This window comes from Culex pipiens, chromosome 2 (assembly GCF_016801865.2).
Source record: "Culex pipiens pallens isolate TS chromosome 2, TS_CPP_V2, whole genome shotgun sequence".
NCBI classification, from domain to species: domain Eukaryota; kingdom Metazoa; phylum Arthropoda; class Insecta; order Diptera; family Culicidae; genus Culex; species Culex pipiens.
The window spans coordinates 31,844,935-31,860,346 of NC_068938.1; the positions used below are offsets into that span (position 1 = coordinate 31,844,935).

General features: G+C 39.7%; 5 protein-coding genes across 5 annotated transcripts; 3 read left to right on the forward strand and 2 right to left on the reverse strand.

Moving 5' to 3' along the window:
* Positions 1-9: 9 nt before the first annotated feature.
* Positions 10-674, forward strand: LOC120429904 (uncharacterized). Its single transcript, XM_039594997.2, has 2 exons — positions 10-256; positions 309-674. Exons 1-2 carry the CDS (start codon positions 251-253, stop codon positions 642-644), a joined length of 342 nt encoding a protein of 113 aa, XP_039450931.1. The 5' UTR covers positions 10-250; the 3' UTR covers positions 645-674.
* A 3,362-nt stretch (positions 675-4,036) lies between these two features.
* LOC120429936 (adult cuticle protein 1-like) lies at positions 4,037-4,655 on the reverse strand. Its single transcript, XM_039595029.2, has 2 exons — positions 4,527-4,655; positions 4,037-4,460 (listed from the first exon to the last, which is right to left on the reverse strand). Exons 1-2 carry the CDS (start codon positions 4,530-4,532, stop codon positions 4,086-4,088), a joined length of 381 nt encoding a protein of 126 aa, XP_039450963.1. The 5' UTR covers positions 4,533-4,655; the 3' UTR covers positions 4,037-4,085.
* A 302-nt stretch (positions 4,656-4,957) lies between these two features.
* Positions 4,958-5,613, forward strand: LOC120429934 (uncharacterized). Its single transcript, XM_039595028.2, has 2 exons — positions 4,958-5,108; positions 5,175-5,613. Exons 1-2 carry the CDS (start codon positions 4,965-4,967, stop codon positions 5,547-5,549), a joined length of 519 nt encoding a protein of 172 aa, XP_039450962.2. The 5' UTR covers positions 4,958-4,964; the 3' UTR covers positions 5,550-5,613.
* Positions 5,614-12,654: 7,041 nt separating this feature from the next.
* LOC120429931 (adult cuticle protein 1-like) lies at positions 12,655-13,260 on the reverse strand. The gene is made up of 2 exons (XM_039595025.2): positions 13,154-13,260; positions 12,655-13,090 (listed from the first exon to the last, which is right to left on the reverse strand). Exons 1-2 carry the CDS (start codon positions 13,157-13,159, stop codon positions 12,716-12,718), a joined length of 381 nt encoding a protein of 126 aa, XP_039450959.1. The 5' UTR covers positions 13,160-13,260; the 3' UTR covers positions 12,655-12,715.
* A 355-nt stretch (positions 13,261-13,615) lies between these two features.
* Positions 13,616-14,267, forward strand: LOC120429932 (adult cuticle protein 1-like). Its single transcript, XM_039595026.2, has 2 exons — positions 13,616-13,760; positions 13,824-14,267. The coding sequence occupies exons 1-2, from the start codon at positions 13,755-13,757 to the stop codon at positions 14,196-14,198; spliced, it is 381 nt and encodes a 126-aa protein (XP_039450960.1). The 5' UTR covers positions 13,616-13,754; the 3' UTR covers positions 14,199-14,267.
* Positions 14,268-15,412: the final 1,145 nt, after the last annotated feature.

Below are 15,412 nucleotides of genomic sequence, written 5' to 3' on the forward strand. Positions count from 1 at the left end.
TGCTAGAAAACTGTGACTCTTTTGGAACAAGCCTACCGTTTTTATAGGCCAACAAATTTGTGTCCTGATGTGGTAGAGTTTGGAACAATCGTTTTTGGCAAAGGATGTGATTTATGAATCATCAAGGAAATGGAAGTTCAATTTCAAAATTCAATCATCGATTGAAATCGTATAAATGAAGAGCAAAACTGGTCGTTGACATCATTCGCTTGCTATAGTCACTTAGTGAAGAACATCAGCAACTTCAAAAATGAAGGTAAGATTTTAAAATAAATAAGTTTTTTTTGACTAACACTCTCATCCCACAGATCTTCATCGCCCTTTTCGCCGTTGCTCTGGCCGTTGTCGCCGCTGAGCCATCGTACGTGACCTCGGTGCTTCCCCAAGCGGTTCCAGTTCCGGTGAGCACCTCGGTGTGGCCACCCTATGGAGTGTACGGAAAGGGACTGGCTCAGCGTTATGCACCGGTGGCCAGCTATCCAGGTTACTCTGCAGGAGTGTACGGCGGTCTGCCAGTCTACGAGAACGCTTGGGGATACTCGGCACCGGTTGTGGGCGCTTACGGAAACGCCAAGCTCATCGATAATGGACTGTGGAACTACGGTGGATACGGTTATGGACACACCAACAAGTACTGGCTGTAAATTTGAGGAATAAATTGCATGACTACAAAATTTTTGGGTGGTGTCTTAGTTACTAGGCAAAGAATATCCAAATTACTAGAATTGAATTTTTATTTTAATCATTTAAAATTATTTGCTTATGGACATCGGTAAAGTTTGCGTTAAATTGTCATATATTTTTTGAGCCGTTTTAAATGATACAGAAGAACATAATTATGAAACTCAATGCAAATTTTCATTGTATATATTTGAACAAATTGTTCTTAATTCCAAAGGCCGGCTGTCCACCGAAGCGTGTAAGCAATACCCACATTGAGCAAGTTGTTATGTTCAAATAAATCAAATTCCAGCTAAATTAAGGCCCAACCTAGTCCGGTCGTACGACAAGCGCTGGTTGGCGATGTACGTACTGACCAGCCTCAACAGCGCACAGTGGATCCTCTTCGAACAAAGGTGTGACAAAATTAAAAAATGTCAGGTATTCTACCAAATATGTCATATTATGGTAATTTTGGGCAGCTGAATTCAAAAAACACATTTATTTTTTCATGAAATAAAATCTAAGTACATTAGGGTGGTACATAAATATTTATTTTTTTAATTGCTGAAATTGTATTTTTTTTATATCAATAGTAGCTTGGAATTTTGATTGTGTGTGGGTGTTTAAATCTTAACAAAAAAAAATGTTAGGGTGGTACCATATCACATTGATCCATAACCGAAATTTTGTTAAATCAAATTCGTAGATACCACACTTTTAAATAACAGCTTTGTCATCTTCCGAAAAGTTGATCAGGATCAGTACAGTAGTAACGTTAGGGTGGTCCAGTTAATAGGGTGTTTCAAATTTTGTGTATTTGAGGAAAAGTGTTATTTGGCTTCTATGAGATTATCATAACATTTTAACTGTGCACATTTTAGTAGTATCTGTAGTTTAGGTAGAAAAAGATTAGAAGACATTTCTAGAGTTTTTTTTTAAAGGTCCTATAAACATATGAAACACAATAAATTAAAGGACCTTTAAAAAAACTCTAGATTTTTGTTGAGGCCAACGAAAACTTCATTTCAAGTTTTCATCTCGTTCCCCTTTCGAATATTCTCCAAATACTAGGGTGCAAAACAAAGATAAACCTCCAAAATAAATAAATCATAAACTTTTCTTTGCATTAGAGTTATTAATTAGAGTAATTTGTGATACATTTTCATTAAAAAGGTTGAGAATAAGGTTTTGAATTTTTTTTTTTAATTTCCTATCTTCCCTCTTCTCTTCATCCACAACTAGAGCCAAGGTCTGCTCTGCTTTTTATGTACTAAGCTGCACATAAAAATATGTAAGGTAAAAACTGTTTTTAGGAAGACTTCTTGGAAGATTTTTTGGGACAGTTGAAAAAAGTCTTGCATGGTTAGGATTCCCACAAGAAAATCTATCGTACCAAAAAAAGGTATGTACCGTCATCAGGGGTGACATTAGGTCTAGGGGTGAGATTGGGTCATACAAATTTTAGCAATTTTGTATGACTGTATCTCACCCACCAGACCCAATGTCACCCTGATGACGGTATTCATTAAAATATTTGCAATTGCTCATTAACTATGTTTATCACTGCTCGCATCACTTTGTTCCAATAATTCTCCACGCAAATACACATCGTAGCTTGTGTGCTATCTTGTGACACGTCCTTTCTTTTTCAGCAGACGGGTCACAAGATAGCACACAAGCCCATGTGAAATTTTACAATAAAAAGTATTTTCGCCGTTGAAGTTTTCAGTCATTCCAAGAGGAATATTTAACCAAGTCATAAAAAAGACGAGGGAGAGGGGGGGGGGTGTTCTTGGTACACTAAGAAATCCAAAATCCAGTATTATTTAGTACATTTGTTGCATTCTTGAATATGAAGAAAGATCATAAGGCGATTGCCATATCTGACTTTTTGATCCGATTCGTGAATAGAGTAGAGTAGATCCACTTTGACTTTTTTTTAGAAACATGCAAATTTTGATCTTTCGAGCAAGTATGAGCAAAATTTGCTATACACAGTCTGAAAGTACATTAAATTTCACGCCAGAAACTGCATACGAGACTTTGGTCACACCCGTACAAAATTGTTCCTGAAGGGTTGAAATTCGAAAAAATCTTGAAAATAGTTAATGCTTTCTTTCGTTTGAATAGCTAAAAAGGGGGGAGGGGTCAATCAAAATTCCAAGAACAGTAAAATTAACAACTTTTAAATACCTTTCGAATGCAGCCAGAAGAATCAAATTTGGTTGAAAATTGGCTGAGTTATGCAAGTTTTAAGAAAAAATATTTTTGGCGAATTTTGAAGTTTCAGCTACTAGAAATAACAAAAATGTCTGCACTCTCAAAGCCGCCAAAAATTCAAATTCCATCCAATCTTGCTCAAAATTTGGGAAAGAGTTTTTGAAGGTATGAGAAAAAATAGAAAAATACTAACACTACTGAAATTTAACTTTCATTTTTTGATTTTTGTCACACCTGGATCCACTGTGCAGCGTTACCACCTAAGAGGGATATCGAAATGGAGCATTAAACAACTATTTTGGGCCCAGTTAATAGCCACCTTTTGCTCTGGTTTGTTTCTTTTCACGCGTCGCGCGCGGTTTGGCATTTATTTCATGGGGTCCTGGTTTGTGCGATTTCCTTATTTGCCACGCTTGTATGGCCAGGAGGTACGAAGTGAATTTGAAAAAGAAGGAATTTTTATGGCTAAATCTGCGCAACTTGGTTGTGTTTCCCGATTGATTGAATTTTGGATTTAATAATTTTGTACATTTTCTTGCAGATTAGGCTATCAGGTAGATTATCCGGGTTTTGTTTAGATAACTGTCTTAAATCTGTATTTTCATTTGAACTAAACAAAACTGAACTTTGATCAAAATCAATCGACTTTTGCTAAATTGATAAGTTTTAACTAAAAAATAAAATGATGAGTTTTAGTTGCAATCCATCAACTCAGTTTAATTTTCCAGGAAATACCCAAAGCAATAGCTCCTTAATATAGGAAATTGTTTAAAGACCTAGCGCCACAAGCCAAATCTTGCTACCCAGGCTTTTTGAGCCTCTGGGTCAAATATGAGCAAAAACGGTCAACAATCATCATTTAATGATTCTAAAAGCAAAAAAAAAACATTTAAAAAATTAGCGATGGCACATTAAATGAAAACCAAAACGTTAAAAATAATAATCAAATCAAACATTGTCAAAAGTCACTAAAATAGCTACATCATAAAAGAAAAGTTGCCTGATCTAAATGAACAAAATACTTTTAAAATGTTCCTTTTGAAAAAAACATACGAATTTGAACCAAACTGCATCAATAATTCAAAAGTAAAAATGCATACGGGAAATGTATGCGAGCAGGGGCCGCGTGCTACACAATTTTAAAAATCAAATATTAATTTCAGAAAATTTATTTACAAATACACAAACAAACTTCTTCAAATTTACAGCGTTCCCGGAGCCGGAGCCAGATTCAGCGACTGCTGGGACACGGCATGTCCGGCCAGGGGCGCATCATGGACGGCTCCACGGTTGGCGGCCAGATAGCGAGCCTCCTTCTGGGCAACGACGGCCACAGCTGGCTGGTGAACATAAGCGGCAGCGGCTGGGTAGCTGGCAGCGTACGGATAAGCCGAATATCCCGAATAAGCCACGGGGGCCGCAGCGTATCCCCACGGGGCAGCAGCAACGTACCGGGCGTACGAGTTGTCCTGGACCACGGTGGTATGTGGCAGGGTGTAGGCCAACGGAGAAGCCCAGTTGGCGTACAGGGATCCTTCAGCAACGGCGAGGACGACCATGACTACAGCTGCGATGCACTGTTTGAAAATTTGGGGAACAATTATAATACTTTTTTTTAACAATTACGATGAACAATTACATACCTTCATGATTGTTGTTTTAAGGATTCCTGTAAGGACTCGGAAGACGAAGGACTGTTTGTGTGCTGCGTTGGCAGATGAACTGTGATTTAAACTGTTCGGACCCCATGTTTATATAGTAAATTTCAACTAGATAGAACCTCATGGAACATCGATTGGAATCTTAAGATACAATCCAAAATGTAAATACAATTATTCGATGAGTGCGATCCACTATTCCTTCTCCATACTCTCGTTTCTCGCTCAACTTGTTCGGCGATACAAATTTATGGACCGTCATCGGTCGAATGCTTACACCACGCCAAACAAAAAAAGACTCAAAACTTTTGACAAAGATACCTTTCGCTCACGTCCAGCAATACATGCGTGCGTATGGAGTGATTCGAGAGGTCGTTCTAAAATTGTTATGTTAAGAACTTTTTGTTCTTGTTGTTTGTTCTTATGGGGATCGATTCGGTACTCGAAGTTTGCTATATAAACGAGTCGAAGTGGCTCCTTGAATCACAGTTCATCTGCCAACGCAGCATACAACCATCCTTCGTCTTTCGAGTCCTTACAGGAATCCTTAAAACAACAATCATGAAGGTATGTCATTGCTGATCGTAATTGTTAAAAAAAAGTATTCTAATTGTTTCCCAAATTTTCAAACAGTGCATCGCAGCTGTAGTCATGGTCGTCCTCGCCGTTGCTGAAGGATCCCTGTACGCCAACTGGGCTTCTCCGTTGGCCTACACCCTGCCACATACCACCGTGGTCCAGGACAACTCGTACGCCCGGTACGTTGCCGCTGCCCCGTGGGGATACGCTGCGGCCCCCGTGGCTTATTCGGGTTATTCGGCTTATCCGTACGCCGCCAGCTACCCAGCCGCTGCCGCCTATGTCCACCAGCCAGCTGTGGCCGTCGTTGCCCAGAAGGAGGCTCGCTATCTGGCCGCCAACCGTGGAGCCGTCCATGATGCGCCCCTGGCCGGACATGCCGTGTCCCAGCAGTCCCTGAATCTGGCTCCGGCTCCGGGAACGCTGTAATGAGGGTTGATTGATTGTCTGACTGTTGAATGAATGTAAATAAATTATAATGAAAAAACTTTAAGATTTTGACGTAGACTTACGTCTTTGTCGAAGGTACTGGGGTGTCATTCCAAAAAACCCGGGCCGAAGGCCCTGGATTACTGCGTCATCCGTCAAACGCTTATATCTTCCTTCCCTCTAATCGAATCGACACGATTTATGTGCCATTCGATTCGAAAATTATTCAGCAATTTGCTATAAAACTTTCATTGTTGGCAAAATAGTTTAACTATTGAAACAATTGAATGTTTTAAAATGTTTTCAAAATGCACAGATTTTGCAAGCAAAATGAGCGCTTCCCACTCACGGACGGGAATGTCAAGTACCTATTTTGAGGGGAAAATCTTCCGAGCAACGCGACCGAGTGTCGGTCGCGAAAAAGGAGGGGAAGTAGCGGACCGAAAGGCTATATAAGAACGCGCGCCAGAGCCCATTCTATCATTCACGACTCAGACGTCGGACCGGCAGCAGCAGCAGCAGCAGGAAAGCTCAGCCCAGAGCAGCAGCAGCAGGAGAGACCAGAGCAGCAGCAGCAGGAGAGACCACAGCAGCAGCAGCAGGAGAGAGGGACCAGAACTGGAAAAGAAGCGCGCATCGCCTTCTCGACGTCACCGTCAGCCAGTTGCCTCTCGATGGCCGGACCGTTTGGATCTTTCGTGGTTGCCGTGGTTCGGAGTTGCCTCACTCCCCGTCCCTCGTCCCACCCGGGACGAGGCATCAACGAGATGAGGCGCGCGCCTGCTGCCTTCCGCTGAAGAGCCTCTCGTGGGTCAAGCCGTGGTTGTGAAACAACAACTAGCTCGTCGCATTCGCGGCGAGCGTTTCTGAAAGAATTGCGTCGTATCCAATTCCAAACTGTTGAAAGAGTTGCCCTCATCCCTCGTTCCACCCGGGACGAGGCAGCGAGCTAATTTGAATTTAAATTTCAGGAACAAATTTTGGTCTGGGGGGGCGACGGAATGCACAGCTTTCTGAGGCTGCTCTCGCCTCGCTAAAATTCCTTCGTCTCTTTCTTTACTCTCTTTGCCGTTCGAATGGGTGTTCCGTCCAATTAGGGGTCGGCACGGGTCTTGGCAATTTTCCATAAAAATTCGTCTTCTTCGACGGCCATGCCTCACGATCTTGAGCAGTTAAGTGAGGAACATGATCCAATTTTACTCGAGGCTGATTCGTTTGGGGATATTTGTGCCACAAAAGTTTCAGAAAATGGGATTTAAACACTGTTTGTTGTTGTGTATATTTCGCCAAGTGCAACATACAAACAGAAAATTTCTTTCTTGATCCGGAATTTGTTCTGGTATGCAAAGCAGGACATATGGATTGTTGTGTCTGGGGATTTTAACATTGATATCCTCAAACCGGAAAATTTTAAATTTGTTGATTTTATGAAAGAATACCTCAAGCTTGATCTGCTTTCCGATCCTTTACAGACAACGACATTTGGGCGCACATGCCTTGACCTTGTTTTTGGTAGAAATGTTCTAACACAGTCACGAAGGTATGTTTCGTATTTTAGTTATCATCGGCCGATTTTGACTTTGGTTGATACACCAGCCTAATCTAAATTTCGCACCACAATCATTCGCAAATACTACACGCTTTCCTAAACAACTTTGTCGGTTTCGCATCCATCTGGACAGAACATCTCCCGGTTGCAGCCTGACGCCAAGATCGAGCCTGATGCCAAGACCGAGCCTTGCGACCAACGCCACCATCCAACTCTAATCGGTCCTTTTTAGGGCCACCAATTTTCCCACGAAAGAGTTCTGCTTGTTCATCATTCCCACCAAACACTACATACAATTTGAAAGAAAACCACCCCGAAATAACGCCCTTAGCTGAATTCCATCTCCCATTCATGATCATATTCCGTAAATCTATTTAAAGAATATAGCTAATTCTTCAAATTAATATATGGAAAACCCACATGTCCACATATCTAAATTTTACGTAAGAGCAATTCCAGCCCAAAACAGGAATTTTTCAGGTACTTTTTTCTCGACCCTCTCCGATTTCAATGAAACTTTGTAGACATGTTATCCTACGCTTATATAAGCCATTTTTGTGTATATGGAGCCAGTTCCACTCGATAATGACATTTGAGAAGGGCGTAAGTGTTTTAAATATTTGTGTAATTCGGAATTTAAAAATTTCTGTATCTCGAAGCCGTTGCATCGTATCAAAAAGTGGTCAAAGACAAACTTGTAGGAAATTAGATGGGCTTTCCGAAAAAAATACACTGAAAGAAAAAAACACTCTACTTTTACGAGATTTTTTGATTTTTAAGTTTAAAAGTCAAATTTGAGGGGGAGCCCACGATTTTTTTTCGTTCAAAATTTTTGTGAAGATAGCCTAAGATGTTACAAAAAGACTCACGAAAAATGCAGGATGGAGCAACTTACCTAAAAAAATACAAAAATCATTTACTGAAACTGTTTTTTTGAAAAGTGCTCTAAACGTCAAAATTTTCACAAACCGATAGCGGAAATCGATTCTCCAGACAATTTTACATAAAAGTCTCCATATTGACTACTGTCCTAAGTCCAATCCTTGTGAAGTTACAGCGGTTTTAAAAATAAAAATGTTGAAAAAATAGGTTTTTTGATGGTTTTTTGCAATTTCTATGTGACAGACTTGATTTTTCAGTCTCGTAAATATTTTTACCGAAAAGCTCGTCCAATTTCCCATAAGATTGTCTTTGACCACTTTTCAAAATAGCTCATTTTTTTGATGATTTAAGCTAATTTACTATCCAGGTTACTATACCACACTGAAAAAATATTATGTTTTCAGTTATGAGCAATGTAATTAGCTTATATCTGTAAGCCCATACATCCAATTGAAATGTGGTCAAAGACAAACTTATGGGAAATTGGACGAGCTTTTCGGTAAAAATATTTACGAGACGGAAAAATCAAGTCTGTCACATAAAAATTGCAAAAAACCATCGAAAAACCTATTTTTTCAACATTTTTATTTTTAAAACCGCTGTAACTTCACAAGGATTGGACTTAGGACAGTAGTCAATATGGAGACTTTTATGTAAAATTGTCTGGAGAATCGATTTCCGCTATCGGTTTGTGAAAATTTTGACGTTTAGAGCACTTTTCAAAAAAACAGTTTCAGTAAATGATTTTTGTATTTTTTTAGGTAAGTTGCTCCATCCTGCATTTTTCGTGAGTCTTTTTGTAACATCTTAGGCTATCTTCACAAAAATTTTGAACGAAAAAAAATCGTGGGCTCCCCCTCAAATTTGACTTTTAAACTTAAAAATCAAAAAAATCGTAAAAGTAGAGTGTTTTTTTCTTTCAGTGTATTTTTTTCGGAAAGCCCATCTAATTTCCTACAAGTTTGTCTGTGACCACTTTTTGATACGATGCAACGGCTTCGAGATACAGAAATTTTTAAATTCCGAATTACACAAATATTTAAAACACTTACGCCCTTCTCAAATGTCATTATCGAGTGGAACTGGCTCCATATACACAAAAATGGCTTATATAAGCGTAGGATAACATGTCTACAAAGTTTCATTGAAATCGGAGAGGGTCGGGTACAACCGATTCCCTATTTGGCATGGAATTGCTCGTAAGTCTACGCCATTCCGGTTATGTCTGTGACATAACTACTTTGACTTTTGTTTTGATTAACGGCACATTCCTTTTGCCAGTTTCTTACTAAAGGCAGCTAAAGGCTTTTGCTGCTACAAAATTTTGATTTAATTTTTATATTGGTTGAATATGTATTTTTATAATTTGCAAAAATTAAGCGAGGAAAATTTCACTGATGGTTTGGGAGTTTGGTGTCGAAAGGACATTTATGTAAAATTTGACGCTCGATTTGATGGCGTACTCAGAATTTTGAATAAAATGTATTTTACATCGAAAAAAAAAATACAAAAATAGTTTCAAAAATTCTACCATTTTTCGCCTCACAACTGTGAATTATGTTAGCACATGTCATTTCATGGGATATATAATGTACTTTTCGAATCTGCAATAACTCAGATGGGTCATCTATTTAGAAAAATATTTTTCATTTAAAAATATCTTTAAAAATTATCTTGGGGCTATCCATAAACCACGTGGACATTTTGGGGGTGGGAGTTTGTTAGTTTTTTTTGTATGGACAATTGTCCACAGGGGTAGGGGATGAGATTTCCAATAAAAGTGTCCACGTGGTTTACGGATGGTCCCTAACATTGTAGGGTTATTTTTTAGAGTGTAGCAATGTTCTGCAAAGTTATAGAGCAGAAAATTACAAAAAATGATGAATACACATAAGGTGTTTGCATGTCAACATCAAGAGTTATCGCGATTCTACGATTTTTTAAAGTTGGTCGTCGTTGATCATGGCCGCGACAGACACGAACGACGAAACATAGAGAAACTAAAAAAGTAACTTTTTCAAAACTTTTTTTCGTAAAATAGCGATTACTTGTGGTAGTCACTAGCAAACCCCGTTTGTTTCTACCTCAAAATTGAAATTGTCTACTCTTCAACTTTGTAGTACGTTGTTACACTCTTAAAAATAACCCTGCATAGTTACAAAAAACACGAAATTTTAAAATGATAATTTTCGTTCCAAATGAAAAAAGTACCCTTCTGCCGATTTGAAAAGTACTTTAAATTTCCCATAAATTGAAATGTGCTAAAACAAATTCAATCAAGTAACGAAAAATGTCAGAATATTTGAAACTATTTTTGAGTTTTTTTTTTTTGCAATGGAAAATACGTTTTTTCGGAATTCTGAGCACGCTTTCATATTGGGCGTCCTATTTTACATAAAAGTCACGTTGACACCAAATTTCCAAACCATCACCATTAAATTTTCAGGTTGCAAATTATTGATAGTAAGTCTTTGTTCGAATGTTCAAAAATGGGAGGGGCAACTGCTGTGTGAGTTAGTGGAGAATTACACACATAAATCATTGCTTTTTGTACCCTAAGTCTTAATAATTAAATTTTTGTCTGGTCTCAATGTTTTGAATATAAAAAATAAAATAGAATAGGGGAAGGTGGGGCAAGACCACCATATGGGGCAAGAGGAACAATCGCTCGTACGGCCGGAATTTTTACAATTTTGATTATTTCCAGTATGAGGAATTGTTGCTAGCAATGCAATTAGCTGAGTCTACTACCACATAACCGCCAAAACGACGTAAACGCCACGGGGTATAAGATTTATTGAAGTTTTTTTCAAAACCTTTGTTTTCTTATAATATTGGAAAGTACAAAATAAGGCTTAGGGTTCGTTTAAAGGTTCTTTAAATCATAATTCTATTTTTCCTAGATCAGTAGTGTCTCTACCAATGACTTGCACCTATTATAAAGTATGATTTAACTTTTGGTTATTTTTGTTGAAAGCTTTTAAAAAATCTTGTTCAGGTGGGGCAAGTGTACCATATGGATTTTTAGTATGGAAAAAATTACGAATTGCTGCAACAACATATTTTATTGGGAAATACATACTTAAAAGTACTTAAAAACTGATAAACAATTGTAAAAAAAAATGTCCGTACAAAATATAGTGATATTAAGAAAATTTACCTTTTATCATCTAAGTATTTTTTTTTTTTCCTGAACGCGTTCAAGTTTTTAACAACATATTATTATTTAATCTAAAAATGAAAGAAACGTTTCAAATACATTCTAATCTGATATATCTTAGTGATAACAGTTAAATTGTTAGCAAATTAACATGTTGTTTCATGCATTGTTCCTCTTGCCCCAACGGGTTGTTCGTCTTGCCCCTTGCTTAGTAGAACGTACGGAAAATCAAAAAAAAATTAAAATCATTTTTTTACGTTAAAAACAGGATTTTGTTTAAATTTGTTCTATCAAAGTCTTAGTCAAGGCCTGGAATAAGATGATTATAAAAAAATCCGACAGTTTTTTTAACGTTTTTATAACGAGCATTTCCTTAGCTTGTTACACTTGCCCCACTTCCAATCATTTACACTAAACTGAGTAGCTTAAAAACCCACAATACAAAAACGAGTCAGACAATAGAGTTCACAAACACGAGACAAGATCAAAAATGTTAATAATCATTCAATTTTTAAACTTGTTAAAATTGTTGCCAAAATTGCTGAGATAAAGAGTTGAACACAAAAATAAAATCTAATCTTTCTGAATATACTAATTAAGAAAACTCAAAATGGAAACTTAATATGACTTTTTCTGATGCTAAATAACCTATAACATAACCACGGTGCACATTACTAACCAAATTGATAAAGTTATTACCGTCATCTGGGGCGAATCGGGACTACAGTCTGAATAGGGACAGCAGTATTTAGATCACTTAAAGGTTCTAAATTTGGAAATGGATGTACATATTTTATTGGTTTGAGTCTGTTCTATTCGAAACCAATCAGAAAAATCGAAATATTGTGCTCTAACATGGTTAAAACTGCTGTCCCAATTCGCCCCAGTTAACGGTACTTTGTGGTCGAATATCAAGGATGCCAGATGCACAGATTTGTCTGTGTTTCACAGACATTTTAACTCGTGATAGACATTTTTCGAGGTGCACAGACTTTTATAAAACTTAATTAAATTAATATTTTGTAAAAATATCAACCAAAACGTATTTATTTAGTCTTAAGATGCTTAAAAACGCAAATTCTGATGGTTTTCCATGAATGTTGGTTGATATATTACTGCGGGCGTCAATAATTAGAGTTTACGCGCGGTGATACGACCGCAAGATAATGGTCGCATGACAACCGCAGAACAAATTTTTCGCTGTTGTCAAAGGTTGCCTTGAGTTTTCAGGTGACTTTTTGGAAAATATTCAAAACAAACCAAGTTGACAGCCAAATCAACGCAGAATTTCAGTTCAACTTGCTGATTTTAACACTGCGGTAGTTAGGCGGCAATAATCTCCTGTCAGTCACAGCGAAGGAGGAACGTGATTTTATCTCGCAATAAGCAATATTTGAATTTTAAACAAAGGCACAGACATACACAGACTTTTTTACAGACATTCTATGAAAAACCAAGTGGCATCCCTGTCGAATATACTATTGACATATGATAAGAAAAATCAACAATCAAAATATTTACTTCATTATAATTTATTTACATTCATTCAACAGTCAGACAATCAATCAACCCTTCTTACAGCGTTCCCGGAGCCGGAGCCAGATTCAGCGACTGCTGGGACACGGCATGTCCGGCCAGGGGCGCATCATGGACGGCTCCACGGTTGGCGGCCAGATAGCGAGCCTCCTTCTGGGCAACGACGGCCACAGCTGGCTGGTGGACATAGGCAGCAGCGGCTGGGTAGCTGGCAGCGTACGGATAAGCCGAATATCCCGAATAAGCCACGGGGGCCGCAGCGTATCCCCACGGGGCAGCAGCAACGTACCGGGCGTACGAGTTGTCCTGGACCACGGTGGTATGTGGCAGGGTGTAGGCCAACGGAGAAGCCCAGTTGGCGTACAGGGATCCTTCAGCAACGGCGAGGACGACCATGACTACAGCTGCGATGCACTGTTGAAAATTTGGGGAACAATTAGAATACTTTTTTAACAATTACGATGAGCAATGACATACCTTCATGATTGTTGTTTTAAGGATTCCTGTAAGGACTCGGAAGACGAAGGACTGTTTGTGTGCTGCGTTGGCAGATGAACTGTGATTCAAATTGTTCAGATCACATGTTTATATAGTGAATTTCAACTATAGACATCGATTGGAATCTTAAGATACAATCCAAAATGTAAATACAATTATTCGATGAGTGCGATCCACTATTCCTTCTCCATACACTCGTTTCTCGTTCAACTTGTTCGGCGATACAAATTTATGGACCGTCATCGGTCGAATGCTTACACCACGCCCCAAGAGATCCGTGATCTAGACGGGAGTCGACAAACAAAAAAAGACTCAAAACTTTTGACAAAGATACCTTTCGCTCTCGTCCTGCAATACATACATGCGTGCGTATTGAGTGATTCGGGAGGTCGTTCTAAAATTGTTATGTTAAGAACTTTTTTGTTCTAGTTGTTTGTTCATATGGGGATCGATTCGGTACTCGAAGTTTGCTATATAAACGAGTCGAAGTGGCTCTTTGAATCACAGTTCATCTGCCAACGCAGCACACAACAAATCCTTCGTCTTTCGAGTCCTTGCAGGAATCCTTAAAACAACAATCATGAAGGTATGTCATTGCTCATCGGCATTGTTAAAAAAGTATTCTAATTGTTCCCCAAATTTTCAACAGTGCATCGCAGCTGTAGTCATGGTCGTCCTCGCCGTTGCTGAAGGATCCCTGTACGCCAACTGGGCTTCTCCGTTGGCCTACACCCTGCCACATACCACCGTGGTCCAGGACAACTCGTACGCCCGGTACGTTGCTGCTGCCCCGTGGGGATACGCTGCGGCCCCCGTGGCTTATTCGGGATATTCGGCTTATCCGTACGCTGCCAGCTACCCAGTCGCTGCCGCTTATGTCCACCAGCCAGCTGTGGCCGTCGTTGCCCAGAAGGAGGCTCGCTATCTGGCCGCCAACCGTGGAGCCGTCCATGATGCGCCCCTGGCCGGACATGCCGTGTCCCAGCAGTCGCTGAATCTGGCTCCGGCTCCGGGAACGCTGTAAGGAGGGTTGATTGATTGTCTGACTGTTGAATGAGTGTAAATAAATGTTGCCAAGAAAATAAATAACAAATTGTTTAACTTTGCATAAATCGAATGTTTCAACTTAAAGAAAAAACGGTATTGCTCAAGGAATCTTAATATCTTCTGATTTTCTGCTAAAAAGTGAACCATATCTACAGTTGTTAAGTATTTAAATGAATTATATAGTACTGTAATAATGTAGCCGTTCAGGAAGTTTCTCAACAAATATTTAAACATGATACAGTTTGATCTCTACTAAAAAAATATCAACTCTCTGCAACTGTGTCGTGTGCCGCCCCCTTTCCATTGTATTCAGATTTAAACCTCACCACGCCAATTGCCACCATCCTTAATCAACCATGCGCTCTCGTTCGTTCCAGCTTATTTTTTTAAATGCTGCACCACCTTTCATTAACGGTAATGGAGAAGCGGTGCAGGAAGCCGGCAAGCAAAAAACAAAACAAGACTATAACAACTGCGATTTTTTTCTACGCGCGCTCCAAGATCAATGCCAAAACAAAAGCGGCTGCCCGGGCGTACACGCGCGCGCCTCAACGAACTTATGTCGCAAGTTTCACCTTCCCATACTTGGTCGTACGGCGTGGCAACTGCAGCGAGTCGGTGTGACAGGATCATGCCTTGTTGGTTAACTTCTTCGCCACCAGTTAACCCACCCCGCGTGTACTGTAATTGTTCGCGTAGATCGATCTTGATCTGCAACCGGATCGGTCCAATTTGAACTCAATGAGCCGAGGCGAATTGGAAACCGCTGCCGAATGCAGGAAGAAAATTAAATTTGCCACCGGATCGACACCACCCACGTCCGAGAGCCCACCATTCTGGGGCGGTGCATTGAATTCAACAACGCCCTTGGAAGAGGTGACACAATAAATAACTCAACACTGCACGCGCGCACAGCAACATCAACCAACGTCAACATCTGGTTGAACTCTTGCGCAGCTCGGTGCAGCTGATCGCAAACGCAACTCTGGGCTGGGCGTGGTCACTGTCAGGGCGACCGACCGCTGCGCGAAGTCTCGCACACGCATCGGGTTAACCGTTGCAGATATTGAACGCACCGCAACGAGATCAGTGTGGTTACGGAGCAGGTTTTTACTTTCAGCCGCGACCGCAAGAAGTTGCGTTCAAGTTCAAGATCAGCTTTGGTCGGTAACTTTACGCAGCTGATTTAGG

Bases quoted from the DNA above. Each gene is read 5' to 3' on its own strand.
- LOC120429934 (XM_039595028.2), top strand. From the start codon at position 4,965: ATGGGGATCGATTCGGTACTCGAAGTTTGCTATATAAACGAGTCGAAG. The intron at 5,109-5,174 runs GTATGTCATTGC...ATTTTCAAACAG, and splicing joins TTAAAACAACAATCATGAAG to TGCATCGCAGCTGTAGTCAT.